The sequence below is a fragment of the Cucurbita pepo genome, chromosome LG12 (genome assembly GCF_002806865.2).
Source record: "Cucurbita pepo subsp. pepo cultivar mu-cu-16 chromosome LG12, ASM280686v2, whole genome shotgun sequence".
Classification (NCBI taxonomy): domain Eukaryota; kingdom Viridiplantae; phylum Streptophyta; class Magnoliopsida; order Cucurbitales; family Cucurbitaceae; genus Cucurbita; species Cucurbita pepo.
In genome coordinates, this window is record NC_036649.1 from 6,730,038 (window position 1) to 6,745,510 (window position 15,473).

General features: G+C 38.2%; 2 protein-coding genes across 5 annotated transcripts; both read left to right on the forward strand.

Annotated features, from left to right (window-relative positions):
* Nucleotides 1-162: 162 nt before the first annotated feature.
* LOC111807403 (aromatic aminotransferase ISS1) lies at nucleotides 163-6,616 on the forward strand. The gene is made up of 9 exons (XM_023693115.1): nucleotides 163-1,129; nucleotides 1,259-1,306; nucleotides 1,466-1,594; nucleotides 3,616-3,675; nucleotides 3,811-3,967; nucleotides 4,402-4,508; nucleotides 4,628-4,686; nucleotides 5,794-5,902; nucleotides 6,000-6,616. Exons 1-9 carry the CDS (start codon nucleotides 1,067-1,069, stop codon nucleotides 6,450-6,452), a joined length of 1,185 nt encoding a protein of 394 aa, XP_023548883.1. The 5' UTR covers nucleotides 163-1,066; the 3' UTR covers nucleotides 6,453-6,616.
* A 473-nt stretch (nucleotides 6,617-7,089) lies between these two features.
* On the forward strand, nucleotides 7,090-12,499 carry LOC111807645 (katanin p60 ATPase-containing subunit A1). 4 transcript variants are annotated; one of them, XR_002816968.1, is made up of 9 exons: nucleotides 7,090-7,354; nucleotides 8,165-8,636; nucleotides 9,333-9,527; nucleotides 10,047-10,291; nucleotides 10,411-10,569; nucleotides 10,687-10,774; nucleotides 11,070-11,703; nucleotides 11,801-11,863; nucleotides 12,256-12,499. XR_002816968.1 is itself a non-coding variant. In XM_023693450.1 (7 exons), the coding sequence occupies exons 1-7, from the start codon at nucleotides 7,233-7,235 to the stop codon at nucleotides 11,349-11,351; spliced, it is 1,563 nt and encodes a 520-aa protein (XP_023549218.1). In that variant the 5' UTR covers nucleotides 7,090-7,232; the 3' UTR covers nucleotides 11,352-12,499. The 4 variants fall into 4 exon arrangements, 1 of the variants encoding a protein (XP_023549218.1); XR_002816967.1 differs by having other exon boundaries at nucleotides 11,070-11,863; XR_002816966.1 differs by having other exon boundaries at nucleotides 11,801-12,499.
* The last annotated feature ends 2,974 nt before the right edge of the window (nucleotides 12,500-15,473 follow it).

Consider the following 15,473-nt stretch of genomic DNA (forward strand, 5'->3'; position numbering starts at 1 on the left):
TTAAAATCCGTATACCAAAAAGAATCAGTANTCTTTTTTTTTTTTTTTTTTTTGTAGAAATGTTTTAAAAAATAAATGGAAAAAATGAGATGAATGGTCCATTCTGGGTTCCATGAATTTATCAAAGTGAGCGCAGAGATGGATCGATGCGAGGAGACAAGAGTAGCAGTACTCCTTGTCATCTCTCAGACACTGACAAAGAAAAAGAGAAAAAAAGGACGAGAGAGATAGAGAGAGAGAGGTTTTCGTTTTTCAATTCGGGTCCATCGGCCAGCCAGAGCTGGTCTTTTTGTCTCTGCCGTCCAAGAAAATGGTATTTATAATTCAATATTATATTTATTTCTCATAATTTTATCAAATTAGCCACTAAAATTGGCCAAAATAACACCACAAAACAAGGGTTTGTTTTGTTTAATCATAGCGTTCATCCGTTTTGGGGGCTTTTTTCTTTTTCTTTAACCAAAGGGGTTCTTCATTTTACTCTGTTTATGGGGGTTTTTGTGCGTTGGAACGGTGGAAATGGAGTTTTCTTTACATGGGGTCCTCTAATTTAGAGAACCCATATGAAAATTTGAGCTAAGGGGATGAAATTTGGCAATATTCTGGCGTGCAAACGGACAAAGCCTGTGAGGTAGCGAGCAAGCCAGAGAAGTCAAAGCAACGCACAAAAGTTCACACTAGCGTGTATTAACCCACTCTCCAAAGTAGAATAAAAAGGAAGGAGATCAAAAAGTCTTTTGGCTTTATTTTGCCTTATCTTTGAAGAGAATCATATGTTATTATTACCATATTGGCGTCCTTCAAGGCGTGCCTATCCCGATATCCCGATACCTTCATATAAAAACACTCTTTCTCGCCCCCAAAATTGAGTTTGGGGCCTTTTGGGTTGGTGGGTCTTGCGGGAAAAGGGCTACGAATCATCTATATTTTTATTTCTTCGAGTTTTGAAGGAAGTTTTGAGGGTGGGTTTTCGAGATCGGTGGGTAAAGTAGTGTAAGTTCAAAGTCAAGGAGTCTTTTGGTGGGGATTGAAGCTGTTGGGATTGGCGTGGGAGGAGAATAGGGAAATGGGTTCTTATGGAAGGCTTGCGAGAAGGGCATTGGAGACCGAGATGCCCATCATGGTTAAGGTATAATCAGACGCTCTCCCTATTTGGTGTGCGTTGCGTTGCTTCGTCTAAATGTGCGTGCCTGGTTATTTCTTGGTCAGGGTGATAGATTACTATTGAATAATCAATGGATGTTGAACTTTTTTGCAGATTCAAGAACTTGTCCGAGGAAGTACAAATGTTTTGTCCCTTGCCCAGGTTGGAGTTTCATTTCAATTACTTGTTTTTTGATTTGTTTTTGATGTTGGGGAAGCGAGGAAAATTGTCTATATTGGGTTTTCAATGCTGCCCTGGCTTGATGGTCTTGTATTTTTATATGGTCTTTTGGTGTTGATGGTCAAGTTCTGGCTGCTGTAGGGCGTGGTCTATTGGCAACCTCCAAAACAGGCATTGACGAAGGCTGCAGAACTTGTTTGGGAGCCTTCAGTCAGTCGCTATGGGGCTGATGAAGGTATCCCTGAGCTGAGAGAGGCGCTGACAAGAAAGGTAAGGCCTTAGATACAGTTACCTTGCTTACGAGCTCTGACCATTGCTATAGATATGGGGGTAGGTGAACGTAGGTTGCTTGTCTTTTCCTAGGCTACCATCGCATGTGACTCGGGATTTTTATCTTCATTTGCTTTACTCCTTCTATTGGGGGAATGTTGAGGATTGTTGGGAGGGAATTCCACATTGGTATGAGACCTTTTGGGGAAACCAAATGTAAAGTCACGAGAGCTTATGCTCAAAGTGGACAATATCTTACCATTATGGAGGTTCGTGGTTCCTAATATAGCATGAGAGTCTGTTAATAGAATCCTCAAATGTCGAACAAAGAAGTTGTGAGCCTCGAAGGTGTAGTAAAAAAGTGACTCAGATGTCGAACAAAGGGTGTACTTTGTTCGAAGGCTCTAAAGAAGGAGTCGAGTCTTGATTAAGGGGAGGCTATTCGAGGGCTCCATAGGCCTCAGGAGAGGCTCTAGGTTGTACTTTGTTCGAGGGGAGGATTGTTGAGGATTGTTGGGAGGGAGTCCCACGTTGACTAATTTAAGGAATGATCATGGGTTTATAAGTAAGGAAAACATCTCCCTTGGTATGAGGCCTTTTGGGGATACCAAAAGCAAAGCCACGAGAGCTTATGCTCAAAGTGGACAATATCATACAATTGTGGAGGTTCGTGGTTCCTATCAGGGAAAGCCCGTCTTTGGATGTATGTCTTTGAATCCTTTCAAGGTATTGGAAGTTGATGCTACTAAAAGAGTGGATGCAAATTTTTTATGGCACCCTTATAAGATTATACCAATGAACTGAAATGCATAACATACATACAGAATTGTTAATTTCACATATCTCGTTCGTAATACGTTCGAGGTTATAATGTTACGGCCGCTGCTGGTACAGCCTTATAGTCTTAGAAAATTCTAGCCTTTTATAGCTCTGTATGTGACTGTATCCTACTTCGTATCTGTGAGTTTGCTACATGAAGTCATGTTTCTTTTATCTATTTTCCAGATGGTTTGCTTCAACAATTAGTAGTTCATATTTGTTTTCACCTTACTGGCTTTTGCTCTTCTCAACTCATCATATTGATTGGTTTCTGAAATGTTGCATGATTAACTTTTGTCTATTTTTCTTATCAATATCTTTCTTCGGTTGGAGTGGGGAACGAAACATTCTTTATAAGTGTGTCCCTAGTAGACACATTTTAAAAACCTTGAGGGGAAACCCGGAAGGGAAAGGTTAAAGAGGAATATCGACTAACGGTGGGCTTGGATTGTTACAAATGGTATCAGAGCCAGACACCGGGTAATGTGCTAGCAAGGAGGTTGAACCCTGAAGGGGGGTGGACACTAGGCGGTGTGCTAACGAGGACGCTGGGTCCCGAAGGGGGTAGATTGGGGGTCCCACATCGATTGGAGAGGGAATGAGTGCCTTCGTTGGGCCCCGAAGGGGGGTGGATTGTGAGATCCCACATCGGTTGGAGAGGGGAACAAAACATTCTTTATAAGTGTGTGGAAACCTCTCCCTAGTAGACGTGTTTTGAAAACCTTGAGGGGTAGCCCAGAATGGAAAGCCCAAGGAGGACAATATATGCTAGCGGTGGGTTTGGGCTATTACAAATTGTATGAAAGCCAGATATCGGGCGATGTGCCAGTGAGAACGCTGGGCCCCAAATGTGGGTGGATTGGGAGGTCCCACATCGAGTGGAGAGGGGAACGAGTGCCAGCGAGGACGTTGGGCCCTGAAGGGGGGTGGATTGTGAGATCCTATATCGGTTGGAGAGAGGAACGAAGTATTCTTTATTAGTGTATGAAAACCTCTCCCTAGCTGACGCGTTTTAAAAACCTTGAGGGAAAGTCCAAAAAGGACAACATCTGCAAGCGGTGAGCTTGGGCTGTTATGTTACATTCCGCTTGTGGGCTGTTATGTTACATTCAAGGAGTGTGCTTTCTCAGAAATTGGATTCTTGTTTGTAATATGGAACTTGCGAGCCATGTTATTACTAAATCCTTCTGTTTGTTTTGCAGTTGCATCAGGAAAATAAACTGTACAAGTCCTCTGTGATGGTTACAGCCGGTGCAAATCAGGTGATGATAGTGCATATCAAAATTGTTTGCTCTGCTTGTATATATTATTACCTTTCTTTTTTGAACACTTCCTTATGTTAAGTACTTTTAACCATTCTATTCCTTCCGTAAAACGTAACTCCGATTTTACTGCAGGCGTTCGTGAATCTCGTTCTTACATTGTGTGATGCTGGGGACTCTGTGGTTATGTTTGCTCCATATTACTTCAATGCTTACATGTCTTTCCAAATGACCGGCGTCACGAATATATTGGTCGGTCCTGGTGACCCGAAAACACTTTATCCAGATGCAGGTTAGTATTACTGGTTGATTACATATACATAGCCATGTTGCTTTATTCAAACGCTAAGCACTATGTCTTTAGCCCTTTGTATGTGACCCTTGCTTTTGTGGTGAGGGTTAACCAAGAACTCTCTAAGAACACAACTCTCTTACGCGCTTTCACCGAGTAAATATGTTTATTATCCACTTCGTACTGTCCGTGATGATCCTCTATGCGTTTAAGTTGCTCGTCATTAACCATAGAGGACGATACTACGCCAGAAGTTACTTCCTTCCATGGTTCGAATTGATTGTTGCATTTTGGTGACATGTGTTCATGTACTAGTTGTATTTCTGCCTGTGAATTGTGTATTATCGTCAAGGACGTTGCTTTTTCGTTGCTTTTAAAAGCGATGATTTGTCTGCTGTTCGACTCATAGCTTGTTATCGTAATTCGGTTTTCAGACTGGTTAGAAAAGACATTATCTGAAGCCAAACCGACCCCTAAACTCGTCACTGTCGTTAATCCCGGGAACCCATCTGGCACCTATATTCCGGAGCCTCTTCTCAAGGTTTTTGACTCTCTTGCCTCCCTGATACTCCTGCTATCAATATGTTTTCAGATGCTTTTGAGTTTCCTCTTTTATTGTTACCTGAATCAACTTTTTGCTTCTTTTTTGGGCACTTGTAGAGATTAGCAGAGCTTTGCCAAAAGGCTGGATCTTGGCTTGTTGTGGATAATACCTATGAGTAAGTTCATTAAGGTTTTGCAGTTCCTTTTAGTTTCATGATACAAACATTTTGCGTGCGTGTATATGAAGTGTGAGATCTCATATTGGTTGGAGAGGGAACGAATCATTCTTTATAAGGGTGTGAAAATCTCTCCCTAAAAGACGTGTTTTAAAACCGTGAGGTCGACGGCTATACGTAATGGGCCAAAGCGGACAATATCTATTAGCGGTGCGCTTGAGTTGTTACAAATGGTATTAGAGCTAGACACTGGGAAGTGTGCCAGCGAGGACGCTGGCCCCCAAGAGGGGTGAATTGTGAGATCCCTCATCGGTTGGAGAGGGGAACAAAACATTCTTTATGTGGGTGTGGAAACCTTTCCCTAACAGACGTGTTTTAAAACTGTGAGGTCGATGGCTATATGTAACGGGCCGAAGTGGACAATATCTGCTAGCGGTGGGCTTGGAGCTGTTACAAATGGTATCAGAGCTAGACACTGGGAGGTGTGCCAGCGAGGACGTTGGCCCCCAAGAGGAGTGATTATGAGATTCCACATCGGTTGGAGAGGGGAACAAAGCATTCCTTATATGGGTGTGGAAACCTTTTCCTTACAGACGTGTTTTAAAACCGTGAGATTGACGGCTATATGTAACGGGCCATAGTGGACAATTTCTGCTAGCGGTGGGCTTGAGTTGTTACAAATGGTATTAGAGCTAGACATTGGGAGGTGTGCCAACGAGGACGCTGGCCCCCCCAAGAGGGGTGGATTGTGAGATCCCACATCGGTTGGAGAGGGGAACAAAACATTCCTTATATGGATGTGGAAACCTCTCCCTAACAGACGCGTTTTAAAACTGTGAGACTGATGACGATATGTAGTGGGCCAAAACGGACAATATCTACTAGCGATGATTGAGTATTATGTTTTGGATAGGAGGACTGATGGAAACCAACAAATCAAGATAGAATGAGTATTATGTTTGTGGTGGAACTTATTGAGGTGGATATCGTACGTTTCTCGAATGGAGGGTACTATCAGCACGTTCGTCGCCGTTTGAGGAGCAGATTCGTGATCGCCTTAAAACATAGAATGATAGTTTTTTGAGTTCTTGAAATTTGTTGTTGCAGGTACTTCATGTTCGATGGCTTAAAACACTCTTGTGTCGAAGGGAATCATATCGTCAATATATTCTCCTTTTCGAAAGCCTATGGAATGATGGGATGGAGAATTGGATACGTAAGTAACGTGCTCTCGGCTCATCGATCATTCTCGTATCTGTTTCTTGTTAATTTACGTCGTGTAGTCGTAACTAACGATTAAGATATGCAAGCAGATAGCATACCCTACAGAAGTTGAAGGGTTTGGAACCCAACTTCTAAAAGTTCAGGACAACATTCCCATCTGTGCTTCAATATTATCACAGCATCTTGCTCTAAACTCCCTGAAGTTAGGCCCAGAGTGGGTAACAGAGCAAGTAAAAGAGCTTGTCAAGTGCAGAGATATCATTCTACAAGCACTCACCCCTCTAGGACAAGGCGCTGTAAAAGGAGGGGAGGGTGCCATATACCTCTGGGCTAAGCTTCCCGACGAGTTCATCGACGATCATCAAGTCGTTCTTTGGCTCGCTCGACGACATGGGATTGTCGTGATCCCTGGTTCTGCTTGTGGGTCGCCGGGGAATGTCAGGATCTCGTTCGGAGGTTTGATGGAGGACGATTGCCGAGCTGCTGCTGAGAGGTTGAGGAAAGGCTTGGAAGAGTTGTGCAGTGCTGGAATGATACAGTGATGAGATGAAGACACCAAAGTTGATTACTTTCTGCATTTGAATAAATATTTAAAAAAAGAAAAAAGAAAAAAAGAATTGTGTAATAATATTTATTGAAATGTGACACAAAACTCCCATCACATTCTCATGACTCTTTTGTTTATATAAAGTTGTCTGCCCCTCCATTACTTTTCAATTTTAATTTTGATTGGGCCCATTCGGCCCAACTTTTTTAGCTTCAAAATTTAGTGGGCCCATTTCGGCCTAACTTTTTTAAGTTCAAATTTTAGTGGGCCCATTTTGGCCCATATATTTAAGTTCAAAATTGTGGGCGGGCCCTACGTTCGTAACGGTTCTAACAAACCTTTCCTAAAGGTAAAGCGAATAATAATGGACCATTCTTCCTTAAGAAGCCCAAGGTTGTTAATTTTGATTGGGCCCATTTCGGCCCAACTTTTTAGCTTCAAATTTTAGTGGGCCCATTTGGCCCAATATTTAAGTTCAAAATTTAGTGGGTGGGCCCTACGTTCGTAACGGTTCTAACAAACCTTTCCTAAAGATAAAGCGAATAATAATGGACCATTCTTCCTTGAGAAGCCCAAGGTTATTTTAGTAATTTTATCTTCTTCTCTGATTTTTCATTCCTTGAAGACTGTGGAAGTTCGTACGTCTCTGTCATAGTTCGGTTCTTGGACTTTCTCAGTCCCTGAAGCTTTCTTTCTTCTACATTTACTTGAGTAGAAGGATTTTTCGTTTGGAGGTTGCCAGTTAGAGAGAGAGCAAGCCACGGATTGAGAGAGAATGGGGAGCAATACATTGGTGGGCTTTCAAGACCATCTGAAATTAGCGAGGGAATACGCTCTTGAGGGGCTGTATGACACTTCGATAATCTTCTTTGATGGTGTTATAGCTCAGATCAACAAGTAATCTCTCTTCCACCATCTGCATTTTCCAATTTCATCTGTAATAACGAAACTGATTTTCGTTTGAGCTTGTTTTCGATCTTTTTGTTGCTTTGAATTCGGTGCATCTAGTCTGATTAGTCTGATTCTTACTGTATCTGTTTTTTTCTCTCATCTTGCGAAGTTAGATTGATGCAATTTGACTGTTATCGGTTTGCTGCGAGTAATTTGAAAGAATGTTGCTGTAAAATTAGAGAAAAATCCAGTGTTTTGTTATTATGCGAATGTGGAGGCGGTCATTACCATGGAGTATTGTTTTGAGCGTTAGAATGACGAGCGTATTTATATATTTATAATTTTTTAAAAGGAGATATGGTATCGTTTCTTCTTATTTTGGGTAATCGAAAACCCTAAATTGGAGAATGGTTATCGATTTCCTGCGTTGGGTTGTTCTAAATTAATTTATATTTGTTGTTAACATTAGGGTGTAGCGGAAGAGAGGGCTTATCATCCTGGTTTTTGTAGTTCATTATGAGGATAGTTAAGTTTTGAACCAAATGTCTTGGTAAGGCCATAAATTGTGAAAGGAGTTTACATTTTGGGGTTGTTGGTTAATGATCATACAGTACCAGGTACAGCCACTGGTTTAGTTTCTATTTTCCGTGGATTTTCTATGAAGAAAAGAGAGAAAAAAGAAGTGATGATTGATATTACTTCAGCGCAGGGGAGATCAATCTCTGCAGAATTCCTTCTACTGAAATCTTTGATGTTTTTAACTATGCTCTTCTTCAGTATGGTTCTCACTCAAGTTCACTGATTTATCGATTTTAGGCACCTTAGTTCAGTCGATGACCCTTTAATGCGTGCAAAATGGATGAATGTGAAAAAAGCCCTTTCTGAGGAGATAGAAGTTGTAAAGCAGTTAGATGCAGAGAGAAAGGCTTTTAAGGAAACACCCATGGGTCGGCGTGCAGCTTCTCCTCCAATTCATGCCAAATCATCATTTGTTTTTCAACCATTAGATGAGTACCCAACTTCTTCAGCTCCTCCGATGGATGATCCTGATGTATGGAGGCCTCCAAGTAGGGATTCTTCAAGTAGAAGACCTGCAAGGGCTGGTCAAGTTGGTATGAGGAAATCACCACAGGATGGGGCTTGGGCTCGTGGTTCCACCAGACCAAATACTACTACTCGTGGTGCGAAGGCTGGTGGTTCAAGTCGTGCCAACTCTGGTGTCCGTGCATCAACTACTGGAAAGAAGGGTGCTAGTACTACTGGTAAATCCAGCAAGTCAGATTCTACAGTAAGTTCTGTGAGCCCACATTTAATCTCAGTTCTTTTTTCCTTCATGATGAACTTGGATCATATGCATGTGCGCAAATCTTCTTTTGTTGCATGAGACTTATGATCCCCCTTCTTTTGAGTTCATTACTGTCGTGTTCTAATCTATAGGGGTTTTTAGTTAGGGGCATTTGCTTGTTTCCTATGCTTGAGAAATTCCATATCTTGGCAATGTTTCACTTTCTTGTCGTGTACACAAAAGTTATAGAGTTAAGCCTTTTTACTTGATTTGTTTTCTCAAATTTTGGAGATTCAGGGTCTGTTTAGGAGTTGTTTCCAAAACAATTTTCTGGTTTTCAGAATTAAATTTCAGAGGAAACATGTTCAGATAACCATTTCTTATTTCATCGATGACTTTTATTATTATTATTATTATTTTTTTTTAAGATGTTAAAGACGTTGCTTTTCATTTCCCCCACTCAAAATCTTCGGGTTGTGATTAATAACTTCCGAGTAATGTTAATCTACGCAAGCCATCGGATGATAGTTAGTAAATCTATTTTTGTTAACAAAAATTGAAAAATGTTTTAAGCATAGGTGCACAAGCCCATAAAAAAAAATGTTCGATTTCATGAATTATTGTTTTATTTTGCATACAATCTCAAGTTTGTGCAGTACCTCATGTTTATATCATTAAACTAATGAATGGTATTGTTAGAATGGTGACGATGAGGGAAAGTCTAAGAAGGGACAGTACGAGGGACCTGATCCTGATCTAGCTGCTATGCTTGAAAGAGATGTGTTGGAGACCAGTCCAGGAGTGAGATGGGATGATGTTGCGGGCCTGAGTGAAGCAAAAAGACTTCTGGAGGAAGCTGTCGTTCTTCCCCTGTGGATGCCAGAATATTTTCAGGTATTCTTGAATTAGTGAACTAGATACCTATGAAGCCACTTGATAGGTCTGCAAATTAATGATACCAAACCAATCATCACTTTGTGCTGATATTCATGACGTTTGATCAATATACTTTGTTTATCTGTCCCTGTTGTTGATGTGTGTTATAGTCTTCAGCGATGGAAATCAACAATCATACTTAGGGATCTATTCAACCGACTTTTAGAAGGGATTATTAAGTTACTGCCTGATGATTGATAGATGTACTCGGAAAAGAAGAAAGAAAAAGAAAAGATGATTAATAGAGAAATGGAAATTTTACAGATTTTGAACCTGAAACTTCTTCTAGCTTTAAATTTTATTCTGCAAAGTGCATGTGGAAAGGTTGATGTATCCTTTGTACCATGTTGGCCATAGTGGGCTTGTTGCTTGTGTCCGCGTGTGATGTATGCTTGATACCTGTGTCCATGCATCACATATGCATGTTACCTGTGTCCATGCGTCATGCATATAAATCTTGTTGCTTTTTCCCTCCAGGGAATAAGGAGACCATGGAAAGGAGTCTTAATGTTTGGCCCACCTGGGACTGGGAAGACATTACTTGCTAAAGCTGTGGCCACTGAGTGTGGCACAACTTTTTTCAATGTTTCTTCTGCCACCTTGGCTTCAAAATGGCGTGGAGAGAGTGAGCGCATGGTTCGATGCCTTTTTGAACTTGCAAGAGCTTATGCACCAAGTACTATCTTTATCGATGAAATTGACTCTTTATGTAATGCTCGTGGGTAAGATTCTTCACATAATTAGAGAGGATTCATGGTTTCTTTTCTATGGAAGGTTTTTTCTTAAGTTTTACGTCTGTCCCTTGTTAAGAAAAATAAGTGCATCAAGGTGTTTTCTTCAGGGCTTCCGGTGAGCATGAATCATCCAGAAGAGTGAAGTCTGAACTTTTAGTTCAGGTGGATGGTGTAAACAATAGTTCCTCAGGCGATGATGGTGGCCGTAAAATTGTGATGGTTTTGGCTGCGACAAACTTCCCGTGGGATATTGATGAGGCACTTAGGTTGGTTCCGTTAACATGTCTTCTTACACTTCATTCAAGTAAATTTGATTTGTTTACGAGGAAGACGTACTGGGGTTACGAGTTGATTTCTTCTTTCAATTGGTGCTACTATTTCAGGAGGAGGCTTGAAAAGCGTATTTATATTCCTCTTCCTAATTTTGAGAGTAGGAAGGAGCTTATCAGAATAAATCTAAAAACTGTTGAGGTAAATCAAGTGCCTATTCAATTAACTATCAGAATGCTGTTGGACTCAATGTACTTGCATAATGATACATGTTAATTCTCATCTCTTTGTGAAATTTGAGATGCTTAATTCTTGAACCAATAGGATTATTTATCATGGTTCAGAAAGAAATTCTTATTCTTAGTCCAAGAAAATTATATATTATTTACTTCATAAGTTCAAATTGTTGTTCATTTGAACTTACCATGCAATAACCTATTTTCTTAGCCTGAATGAACTTATTTGATGCTAAGGAATCATGATTATTCATACATAGGTGGCTCCTGATGTGAATATCGACGATGTTGCTCGCCGGACAGAAGGATATAGTGGGGACGATCTCACAAATGTCTGCAGAGATGCTTCCTTGAATGGAATGAGACGTAAAATAGCTGGAAAAACTCGCGATGAGATTAGAAGTATGGCAAAGGATGACATTTCAAAGGACCCTGTTGCCATGTGCGACTTCGAAGAAGCATTGAAGAAAGTACAGCGAAGTGTTTCTGCTGCTGATATTGAACGGCATGAGAAATGGTTTTCAGAATTTGGGTCTGCTTAAATTACAGACTATTATGAAGATCAGTAACGGATTAACTTCTTTCCCTTCTGCATAGTGATTTCTTTATTTATTTTGTTTTTCTATGATGATCATTGTTTTGTCACGGTGTGATTAATAGTAATCCAAGTGTCGGCAGCCTTTTGCTACCTTTTACCACTGATTCTAAGCAACTTTATCATTCACGAAGAGGTTGAAATTTCAATTGACATTCACTTCTGCACCAATGAAATGCTGCATTATTTTCTTTATCATTCACTTCTGCTGACTGATTGTACTTTATATTAACCATATTCAATACACATTTAGATGGTAACAAGTCCTGTCCGAAACGTAATGGAGGATTCTTCATAAGGTGGTTCCTTGCCTTCACACACCTTTTGAATTCTCGAAAATGTATGTTTCTTTCTAAAATACATGAAGAATTTGACTCTTTTGTTTATTATATTCAGGATCGGGAAAGAAACTGAAGTGTTCCCAGAATCTCACTTCCTTTGTCATGCAGCTGATTTCTGGTACGTACACATTTTAAATTAGGTCGTTTCGATTTCCTAATTACATATACTTCATATATAAGCACGTTTTGGAGATGAAAACAAAGGAGAAACAATTTGAGTAGATCAGTAAAGGTAATTGTGGGGAGATTTCTATAATAGAAAACATGAATGACCTTTTGAATTGAAATGAAAAATGGGATCATTATAAAACCTAGAAAAGTAGTATTGGTCTTGGAATTGGGCCAGTGGTTATCTGCTTGTATCATACATGGATTGACCCATTCATTGAACCCTAGAAAAAGGTTGGAACTTGCCTCTAAAAAACCAAAAAAAAACTCCAATAATCTGTACAAAGTAGATAGAAAGATTTTTTTTTTTTTTTTTTTTTTTTTTGATTTTTGGACAAGAAGTAAAAAGGATGGCAGAATGGTGGATGATAGAGGAGGAGGGTATCATCTTTTTTTCTCATCTTTCAGAAGAAGACAAGTGTATGCACCCAAAGAAGATCTCTATGTCCTCGTGGGAAGCTGATATTAAAACCATACCCAAACCCAAACCCAAACCTAAAATCCAAAACAAAACACAAACTCTTTTGTTTGTTTTTTGTACTGTCTCATTCATTCATGGGTTTCCTCCAAATCTCTATACCAACTTGGTTTTAGTTCCAGTGCCCTTCATCATTGCATGTGCATCTGCTATCTCTAATCTCACAATTGCACACACTATCGAGACTAGCAACATAATTGTGCGACACTTATTTATTCCTTCAAATAGATCAGCCAACTAAACTCGAGTCAACACGTGCACACATTCACAAGCAAGAACAGTCAGTTTCAATTTTTTTGAGGATTATATATGATTGTCTTCTAATCGTACAAAAAAGAAATGGTTTTTGTTTGAAATTTGAAATGGGGTTTTTGGTTAGGCTGGTTGTTTGTTCATTCTCTGTACTTGGCGTCTGAGAGGAGACCTGTCAAAAGTTGTCTTTTTTTTTTTCTGTTGCATGAAACTCTCACCCATTGTTGATTACACTTGTTAAGCACAAGCTTAGAAATGGACACTCCTCCGCAGGAATAATCAGAACAAGTGGATGTTTTCAAGGTGGAAATAAATTTGAAAATAGTAAACTAAGCTCTCCCATTTTGCTTTTCTCGAGGACACATAAAAGGCTTTGGATCTATGAAATCTTTCATTCACTTTTATTCTATACAATATAAAGTTTCTACCTCCTATTTTAATTTTAATTTTTTTTAATCTTTTTTTATAGATTTTCCCAAAAAAAAAAAATATATATATTTTTCTATAAACATTTGTTTCAATGGATAATTTTTCATTTTTAAATATAATTTTTATTCGAAAAGTAATTATGATATTTATAAGAAAAAATGCAATATAGTCACTCAAATTTATTATAACATACCATTTAACAATTTGTATGGAGAGAGAGGGAGGAGAATGGGGCTGGAGAATATAATTCGTGTCTCTGGATGGGTCCTGTGGAGCTTCGACACGGTGGGTAAATGGACATTTCTACTAATAATAACATATCCCACGAAGGAGCTTGATAAATGGATATCATTTGAAATAACATAATGCTCGTAAAATAAATAGATATCTCTAGTAACAAATCAAACTCTTGAGTTTTAGAGTGAGGTCGTCGTGTTCTTCATCAACTTCAACGCTTTTGGTTCGCTGGACGTTTAAATTTTCTGTGTTCATAATGCTGTCACTTTCTTTTTGCATGTAGCTCTTATTTCTTGTTCATAACACTTGTTANTTTTTAAAAAAAAAAAAAAAAAAAAAAAAAAAAAAAAAAAATCCATTTATTTAGTGCAGACGGTCTGCATGGTGGAAAAATGGAGAGTGGAGAGAGGATTAAGCAAAGAAGTTGAGAGAGAAAATTAAGAATTATTGTAACGGTTGCTTAGTTTTATTTTTATTATTTTAATTATTTTTTGAAGAGTGGTTGTTTATTCTTGAAAACATAAAAACTTATTTCTGAAGTTTTGAACTCATTTTGTTGCTCATCTCGAGGTGCCTTTCACTCAACTTGATTCCATATCATAATTAATAATTTGGGTATTATTTTAGTTTATGAACTTTTATTTTTTTTTATTTTTTTACATTTTTCATCCTTCATCGAAATTATTCGTGTTTAACTTTTAGGATACTAAGATCTAAAGTCGAGAGAGAAGTAACTCAGATCGTACGTTAAGGTCCTTAATAAACAATCACTTAGAGAAAATGAAAACGATCGAGCAATAACAACTAGGAATTTGGCTTGAAAGCAACCATTCTTAGAAGAAAGTGTAGTAGTTCATTGATTTAGTTCCATATAACCGAAAATATAATAGGGTTCAAGTGATTCATCGAAGCGACGTAAGTGTAAGTAGTAAGACGTTCTATTACTACATCATTAATTTGTAAAAAAAAAAAAAAACATGAATAAGGATAATCATAATTAGCTATTGGAAATTGAGAAATTCAAATAAATATTTTTAAAACTGAAAGATTAAAATGAAAGGAACATGAATTAGAGACAAAATGGTTTTATACCATTATTGAGACCAATATTGCAATATTTTAAAAAGATAAAGGATTAGTTATAACAATTATTTTATCTAAACCTTAATAATACTAATTTATTTTTAAAAAAATTAATCTATACTCTAAATTACGAGTTTTATTTATTTCTAAATAGTTAAGTTTACGTCAGATAGATCTAATAAATTCATAAACTTTTATTTTTTTAAAAAAAAAATTCTCAAAATTCCGTGTTTAACAAGTAATAGAACCAATTAGAGTTAACTTGAAATGAATTTGTAAGGGTTTAAAAATATTTTTAAGAAGAAAAAAAGTTTTTAAAAAAATCACATAAAAAATTAATAAAAATAAAGTTTGCTTTATCTTGTAAAAGGACAGGACAGATGTCAAACTACATTATCTTTTTCCTCCAATTTCTCTTTGTTTTTTGCTTTGTCAACTTCCTTCCACATATATGACTAAATCCGTACACGTTTACACTTCTAAATCTCATCGTATTTACATGGAATTCCTGATCAATGTATCTAATAGTCCCGACATTTTCATGCATCCCTTATAACACAGTTACGTTATAAACTTCTCTCTTTCAAGAGCAAAAACTATCCCTCATAAACCAACACGAATCATTTCAACCTACTTTATCATCACTTGAAAATTCTTAAAAGATCACTAAAAAGAAGGTGCACTAATTATTTTAATTCTTTCTTAGTCATAGAATCCTCCAAACAACTCTCATACAAATGTGATCTTAGTTCATTTACGTACCATTCGAACGAATGATTCTCATGTCGCCTAAGACAGGAAACGTCACGAGAGTGTTGAGGATTATTGGACAGTATCATCATACCATTGTAGAGAGTCGTGATTCCTAACAGAGAGTTGAACCAATATCTCCTCGAACACAACACATCGATCTCAATCAATACCCAAGTCTAAGGGTTTTTGCTCGAGACCCCATATTTATTATATATATATATATGAAGTGAATAATGAATTATGGTTTATGTATGTTGTCCCTTCACCTAATGTTTGGGACTCCAAACAAAATCAGGTATTGTTCCAATATATAGAATATGAAGAAGGG